This window comes from Bos indicus x Bos taurus, chromosome X (assembly GCF_003369695.1).
Source record: "Bos indicus x Bos taurus breed Angus x Brahman F1 hybrid chromosome X, Bos_hybrid_MaternalHap_v2.0, whole genome shotgun sequence".
NCBI lineage: Eukaryota > Metazoa > Chordata > Mammalia > Artiodactyla > Bovidae > Bos > Bos indicus x Bos taurus.
Genome location: NC_040105.1, coordinates 52,451,853 through 52,459,577, shown reverse-complemented (window position 1 = coordinate 52,459,577; position 7,725 = coordinate 52,451,853). Strand labels below are relative to the sequence as shown.

Sequence of the window (7,725 nt, the reverse complement as noted above, 5' to 3'; positions counted from 1 at the left end):
GAATGACAGCGAGGCTCTCCAGTCTATCTGAGCACATCCTGCTCACTGCTTGCGCTTGTTTTTTGTTTTGCGTTTGGGTCTTCAGAACCACTGGTACTTTTCCCATTGGATAAAACATTGGAGGCTGAGGGAGAGGGGCTTCTTCTCCTCAGATCTCCCCGCGGCCAATCGCCCTGCACAGTCCGGACGGTCGCTGAGGGAGTCAGCCGGGTGATTGGCGGGCCTGAGGGAAGCCAATGGGAAAGTGATGAGGTGCGGTGTTGGCAAGCAGATTGCGCGCGAGCAGGCGGGGGGCTAGGGGGCGCAAGGGCTGCCGCGACGGCCGGCAGCCAATGGCGAGGCGGGACGGCCCCTGGCGTCATGAGGGGGCGGGGCCTGACGATTGGCGCGGAGGGAGTACGGCAGGAGCTGTGGGAGGGAGCGCCACAGCGAGGCTGAGAGCGGAGCTGGTCGCTTGAAGCTCGGCATTTTCGCTTCAGGTGTGACGAGCGGCGGCGGCCCGGCCGAGCGCGAAGGGCCGAGCTGTGCGAACGCGGTCACCATGGACCGCGCAGATGAAGGGCCTCCGGCCAAGGCCCGCCGCCTTAGTGGCTCTGAGCCCCCTCAGAGCGAGCTGCTGCTGCCGCCGCCGCCGCCACCTCCTCCTCCTCCTCCTCCTCTCCTGCGCCTGCCCCTGCCTCCACCTCAGCAGCGCCCGAGGCTCCAGGAGGAAACCGAGGCGGCACAGGTGCTGGCTGACATGAGGGGGGTGGGACTGGGCCCCGCTCTGCCCCCGCCTCCGCCTTATGTCATTCTCGAGGAGGGGGGTATCCGCGCGTACTTCACCCTGGGGGCTGGGGGTCCCGGCTGGGAGCCCGCAGTCGAGTCAGGGTACGGGGAGTCGCCCCCTCTCGCGGAGAGCCTAGAAACGCTCTCTCCCTCAGAGGTTTCTGGGGAAAGCCTGGAGATTGACTTCCAGGTGACGGAGCCCAGCAGCTTTGCAGGAGAGAAGGCCCTAGAAACCTGTAGCGCAGGGGGGCGGGGGTACCAGAGGTTAGCCGGTCCAAGAGGGAGAGAAGAGACCGTCATCATCGTGGAAGATGACGACGAGGATGAAAAGGAAAGCGTGAGGAAGAGGAGGAGGAGGAGGAAGAGGAAGCCCAGGAAGGTGAAGAGGGAAAGCCCAGAGAAGAATGCTGAGAAGATAGAGTGCATCCTGCAGGCTCTGGAAAACATTCAGCTAGACCTGGAGGCGGTGAATATCAAGGCTGGCAAGGCCTTCCTCCGTCTCAAGCGCAAGTTCATCCAGATGCGGAGACCCTTCCTGGAGCGCAGAGATCTTATCATCCAGAATATCCCAGGCTTCTGGGTCAAAGCAGTATCCTTGTCATCTATACTCATGGGCCAGGAGCCCATGACCAGAATTGGGTGGGGGGCGGTGGGAGGAGGGACAGACTGGGTGAAAGGGTGTGGGGGCGGGCCCCTGTTGGAAGAATGAGGAAGTCTGGTGGAGAAGGGATGGAAGGAGTGTGGCAAAACATCAGAGAAGCTGAACTGGGGATGGTGAAGGGGGAGGGGGGGCCATTAAAACTGGACCACATATGGGAAAAGGAAAGAGAAGGAGCATAGCATTAAAAGAAAATGGATCACAGACAGTGAAAGGGGGAGGACAGAGACACACAGCAGAAAAATTGGATCAGAGATGGTAAAAGGAGGAGTGGGGAGAGGGGGACATGGAAGATAAACTGACTCAGAGACAGTGAAGAGGGAGGGGAAGGGCATACAGCAGAGAATTGGCCCAGAAAGGGTACCCAAGTCACACATGGCTGTGCATGCCTAGGTTTCTACTTAGATTCTAGTGAGACCCCAATCCTGGCTGGAGAGGAGGGGGCCAGAGCCCTGAAGAATCAGGAAAAGGGGTATCTAGGAATAGAGATTAAGAAGTTAAATGAAGGAAATAATAATAATTCACTGTTGGTGATAAGCTGATCTCTGGGGAACCATGTAACATATTAGAAACACATGGGTTTAACATCCTAATAGAATTACATGGACACAGACACTTGACACTGTCATACATACATATCACATGATCACAGGCCCCCAGTACCCAGGCACAGTATTATGTGGCCACAGGTCCCCAGTACCCAGACCACACCATCACCTGGACATGAGCTCTCAGACAGACACACAACATTATGTGGACACATACCCATAACACCCAAATATATAACATCATGTGACAACAGGCCATCAGCAACCAGATATAGTATCATTTGGATGTGGGCCTTTAACCCCCAGACACACAATGTCTTTTGTGAACACTCAGAGACACAACATCACTTGGGTATAGACTCCCAGCACCCAAACACACAGCAGATATGAACCATGGCAGGGCCACCTAATATAGAGGTTTGATATTTTTAAACACAGGCTCTCACCACATGGTATCATGGGAATAAAAGTATGGGTCTTGTTGCATGACCTACTTGCTCCACATACATCACATGAGCACAAAAGGAATTCTGCTCCAGCCTCTCTTTTGTTCTGCCCTGCATAGCCCTGCCTGGCCTTCCTTCCCTCCTTCTCATTGAACAGTCACTCCTTGACCTAAACTGCTCCCTCCATCAGTTCCTCAACCACCCCAAAATTTCAATCTTGATCAACCAACGCGATGAAGACATTTTCCGCTACTTGACCAACCTGCAGGTCAGGCCAAAGAGATCTTTTCTACTAGGACTGGGCAAGGAATCTGGTCCTTGGAGGTGAGGGGGGATTGGGTGGGAGGGGCCACAGTGTGGTGGGAATTCCACCATTACCCCCACCCTGAGCAGGTACAGGATCTCAGACATATCTCCATGGGCTACAAAATGAAGCTATACTTCCAGACAAACCCCTACTTCACAAATATGGTGATTGTCAAGGAGTTCCAGCGCAACCGCTCAGGTAAGAGGTAGCCCCAGAGCAAATTCATCCCTCCATCTAACCTTGTCCAGTGCCCTCTCTATAGCCTCCTTTTTCCCCAGGCCGACTGGTGTCTCACTCCACCCCAATTCGCTGGCACCGGGGCCAGGAACCTCGGGCCCACAGGCACGGGAACCAGGACGCCAACCACAGCTTCTTCAGCTGGTTCTCAAACCATAGCCTCCCAGAGGCTGACAGGATTGCTGAGGTGGGGCCCCTCCTGGCATTACCAGGGAAAACCTTGCTAGGCTTACCCTTAGGTGCCTGGGGGATTGGGAGTAGCCTCTGGGACTTGTGCTCATAGCTCTCTTCCCCTGTCTCTTTCAACAGATTATCAAGAATGACCTGTGGGTTAACCCTGTGCGTTACTACATGATGGGAGAAGGGGGCTACAGAACAAGCAGAAAGAAGCAAGAAAAAGAAGAAAGGTGATGGCAGAGGGTTGATGGCTGAGAGGTGGTTTGTTAAGGGTGGGGCAAAGACTAAGCTAGTGTCACACAGTATTCATAGAGCCAACAGGGACCTTTGAGATGATCCAATCCAATATGTTTTACAAGTGGGTAAAACATATTGCCTAGAAATGGGGTGTGATTGGCTGAGGTTATGCTCTCAGGGGCAGAAATGGGACTCTCCCCACCTAGCCTCATCCCTGGGAACCCTTGTAGCCTATTGCCTCCCCTGTTACCACCTTTCAGTGTTTGTCTGCTCTGGGTACATCACCTCCCACCAACCCTATACTCAACCCCAGACTTCCCCACAGTAAAAACAAGGATGAATATGAAGTGGTGATCATGGATGACTCTGATGACTATCACATCATGGAAGACATTATTGGAGAGACCTCAGACAGTGATGGTATCACCGACAATGAGACCATTCATGACGTCAAGATCTCTGACTTCATGGAGACTACTGACTGCTTCGAGACCACTGACAACGAGATAACTGACATCAGTGAGAGCCTCTGTGACAGCGAGTGCCCTGGCCACAATGAGACCACCGACAACAACGAAAGCCCCAATGACAACGAAACCACTGATAACAATGAGAGTGCTGATGACAAGGAGAGTACCAATGACAATAGTGAGAACCCTGAAGATGACAACACTGATGAGAACGAAGAGAACCCTGATGACAACGATGAGAATGCTGATGAGAACCCCAATGGTGATGAGAACCCCAAAGATGGCAACCAAAGGAGCAATGGCAACAACCAGGACAGCAGTGACAGTGACAATGAAGGAGACAATGATGGCAGTGATATTGAAGATAATGATGGCAATGAAGGTGACAACGAAGGTAGTGATGATGATGGCAACGAAGGTGACAATGAAGGCAGTGATGATGACGACCGAGACATTGAAGACTACGAGAATTACCTTGAAGACCCTGACAAGGATCACCATAACAATACCAACCAGGATGACTATGAGGACGAAGTAGAGAACATCTCTGAAGAAGAATCGTCAGTGGAGGAAGAGGAGGAGGGCAGTGAGGAAGGTGAGCGGGACCCTTACCTTTTATGTTTTGTTTTTTTCTTTGAACCCTCATCTTTTGTCTTACCTCCTTTCTCTTCTGTCAGAGAAAATCCAGCCAGGGTCAGAGTATCAAGGCATGAGCACAATCTGCTCTTGTGGAGAAAAGAAAAAAACATTCTCAGTAAGTTTTTAAATTAAGCAAGGCCAGGAAACATTTAATTTACAAACATAACAAAACCAAAGAAACAAATTTCAGTTCTTGGTGATAGGCAGATAGGTTGTAACAGAGCACAAGACAAATGAAGCAGAGAGAAAAGATAGGAGGTAGTGGGTGGTAAATTAAGACAGGTTCACACACAGAGGGAAACAAGTGGCAAACACATTGTAATTCAGCACACTCTGTACCCAGCCCTGGCCTTCTGGGAACTCCCAGGCTTGCTTGGGGAGCTGGGGGTGAAGTGAACAGTGTGCTCAGTGATCCCAGAGGAGGGAGGAGCTAATCGTATCTCCAAGAATTAGGAAGGGGAGAACTAGAGAAAGAAAGTAACATTTGAATTGGAGGCTGCCTTCACATTAAGGAGCATTATGGGGCATTCTTGGTGGAAGGGATCACATGAAAAAGAACCTAGAAGGCTGAAAATGCATAGTCTGTTTGTCAGGGTTTACCAAGTTGTCTTCTAAAGACCCTTCACCAAAAGGTTCTCACAAAAGGTTCAGAGGTCAAATATATTGGGGAAATACTGCATACAATAATGTCCTTATGTAGAGTCACATGTACATTGGCACCTGAAAGGCTCTGATAAATCCTACTCTAAGAAACCTATTTAAACATTGTGGAAGTCAGCATTTCCCAAACATTGATCACAGAAGCCATTGTTCACTGTCCACCAAAAAAAGCATTTTGGGAAATGCTGAGGAAGGGTTGCACATGGAGGGTTGAGGGAGAAAGCAGTATTTAAGGTAACTGCCATGTTTGGTTCTGGCCTGGATGACTGGCCAAAGGAAGCACCATTTCATGAGATGGGGAATGGCATGGCAGTATGATTGGTGGGATGCAGAGAAGAACATGGAGTTGGAAGGGCTTGTTGGACACAGGTACAGGTGTCTGAGAGGCAGGTGGTTAGTGGTATGTCTGGGAAGTCAGAAATTGTAAAGAAAGGAGGTAGGTAACAAGCCAGGGCAGAATCCTATATCTGGATTCTGGGGCCAGTTAATGTTAATTGGGTCCAATTAACATTAATGAAGTGTTTACTATGTGCCAGACACTGTACTAAGGGTTTTCTTGCTTTAAGTAATTTAATTCTCACAGCAACTCTTAAGAAGTAGGTACTATTATCCTCCTTTTATAGATGGGGAAACTGAGACTCTGAGAGGGTAGAGTTAGGAGGAGAACTAGGTCATGGAACATTCTGAGAAGGAAGGAATTGTCAGCAGTGTCCAGTGGTCCTGAAAGGACAAGTAAAATGAGGGCCGGGATGTGTTCGTTGTATTAGCAGCTGAATAGATCATCTGTGACCTTGGGAAGAGTAGTTTCAGTGGCTAGGTAGGGGTAGAACCAGACCACAATAGGAAGGGGAAGGGATGAGCAGGGGTTAAGGTAATAAAATCAAACCTTGGCTAAGAAGTAGATGGCAGAAGGCAGACAAGGGGTATGTTTGAGCTTGACTGTAGGCAGGCAAATAGAGGAGAGGCAGCCCCGTGGGGGAGGTAGAAGGAGCAGGAGGGCCAGCCACTCCTGGGAGTTTTGGCCATGGTATCCCTGGCAAACTTCCATTGAGGGCACCAAGAAAGGAGGAGTTGAATGAGTGAGTAGATTTAATCTAGACATATTTTTAGGTAGGGAAACTGAGGGAATTGCCGGCCTCATCCCCTCCTACTCAGTGGCATCTCCTTTCAGAAAAGGGGAGGCAGAGTTATCTGCACAACCCTAGTGTGGGAGCAGGGGTGGGGAATTGGGCCAAAGAAGACAGGCCTATTTGAATCACACCAGGGAAAAAGAGGGAGCAGCCTCTGGATGAATAGAAGGTTTATTCAGCTGAAGTCAGAGCTCAGGAAGAGACACACACATTGCATACACTGGGAGAAAAAGCTACTTTCAGAGATGTGTCAATTAGGACAGGGGCAGCCCACCCTGCCTTCCTGCTTTCCTCCCACTGCCCCTTACTCTCACACACATACTTGGCTGCTTGTTCCAAGCAGAGGTGCTTGATGAGTGATCCCAGGCCCCCCAAAACCTGACTGTGGGCTCTGTTCCCTGTGAAGAGTGATATCTACCCGTCCATCTAACCACCCTCTTCCATTTTCCCTTCCTTGATTCTCTGTCCTGTGCAGGCAGTGAGCAAGGTGAGAACAGCAATGAGGAAGGAATCGAAGACGACTCAGGAGAAGACTCAGAAGACTCCGACATGGAGAAGGTGCTTCAGGTCCAAAACCCTTGGGCCATCCCTGGAAAGAGGGGCCAAATGGGATAAACGTCTTACCCCTTCAGGGGCTACTTCTCTATATCCTTCTCCCCCTGCCCCATTTGCCCTCCCTATCAGCTAGGGCCGAGCGGCCCCGTATTGCACTTCTGGGGGGTGATTGACTTCGTACACGGGTTTAAAGTTTATTTTTATGGTTTAGTAATTGAGAAATTCTTATTTTGGGAGGAGGGAATGGGGGCTTCCCCCTTCCTTTTAGCCCTCCTCCCCCGCAGGCTTCTGTGTGCTGCTAAATGTATTATTGTGATGCTTTGGTCAGGGCCCCTCTATCCCCCTCCTCGTGCTGTGTGGAGTGGACACCCTTAATCCCGAAGCGGGGAGGGCTGCTGTGGCCTTGGGGGGCTCTGCTGCCACCCTGTTCTCCCAAGTCTCTCTCTTTTCCTCCACCCCTCGCCTTCCCAGCTGCGCCCGCTAGCCCGCCTCGGTGTCTATGCAAGGCCGCTTCGCCATTGCGGTATTCCTGTCCCCCTCCCCCCAGAAGTCCCGCCTCGTTCCCTCTGGACCCTGGTAATCCTAATAAAAGTGTGAGCAAATTCAAAGTGCTGTTTCGAGTCTTTTGTCCCACTCGGTGCGCGGTCCCCAGCAGCCAGTCTCCGTTCCCACAGGCCCGCAAGTAGGCGCCTCGTCTATGCAGGGGCCAGGAAGATGGTAGTTGCTGGGGGTGGGGGTGCCTGGCTAGGGGCGAGCTCCTCCCAACCGCAGAGATGTTGCGTCAGGTCAATGCGGACCATCCTGACCAATGGCAGGGCGAGGCTGAGGGAGCCCCTCCCTCTCCCGGAGGCCGCAGTAGACCCAGGCAGGTAGCTAACAGCTTCCCACGCCTT

At 51.5% G+C, this 7,725-nt stretch overlaps 1 protein-coding gene across 1 annotated transcript; it reads left to right on the top strand.

The window, feature by feature from the left end:
• Window positions 1-413: 413 nt before the first annotated feature.
• On the top strand, window positions 414-7,437 carry TSPYL2 (TSPY like 2). The gene is made up of 7 exons (XM_027535153.1): window positions 414-1,357; window positions 2,611-2,688; window positions 2,814-2,925; window positions 3,006-3,151; window positions 3,274-3,371; window positions 3,704-4,443; window positions 6,753-7,437. The coding sequence occupies exons 1-7, from the start codon at window positions 542-544 to the stop codon at window positions 6,890-6,892; spliced, it is 2,130 nt and encodes a 709-aa protein (XP_027390954.1). The 5' UTR covers window positions 414-541; the 3' UTR covers window positions 6,893-7,437.
• Window positions 7,438-7,725: the final 288 nt, after the last annotated feature.

Coding starts and splice junctions, on each gene's coding strand:
- TSPYL2 (XM_027535153.1), top strand. CDS start 542: ATGGACCGCGCAGATGAAGGGCCTCCGGCCAAGGCCCGCCGCCTTAGT. Junction 3,152..3,273: donor AGGCTGACAGGATTGCTGAG/GTGGGGCCCCTC, acceptor CTCTTTCAACAG/ATTATCAAGAATGACCTGTG. Junction 3,372..3,703: donor AAGCAAGAAAAAGAAGAAAG/GTGATGGCAGAG, acceptor ACTTCCCCACAG/TAAAAACAAGGATGAATATG.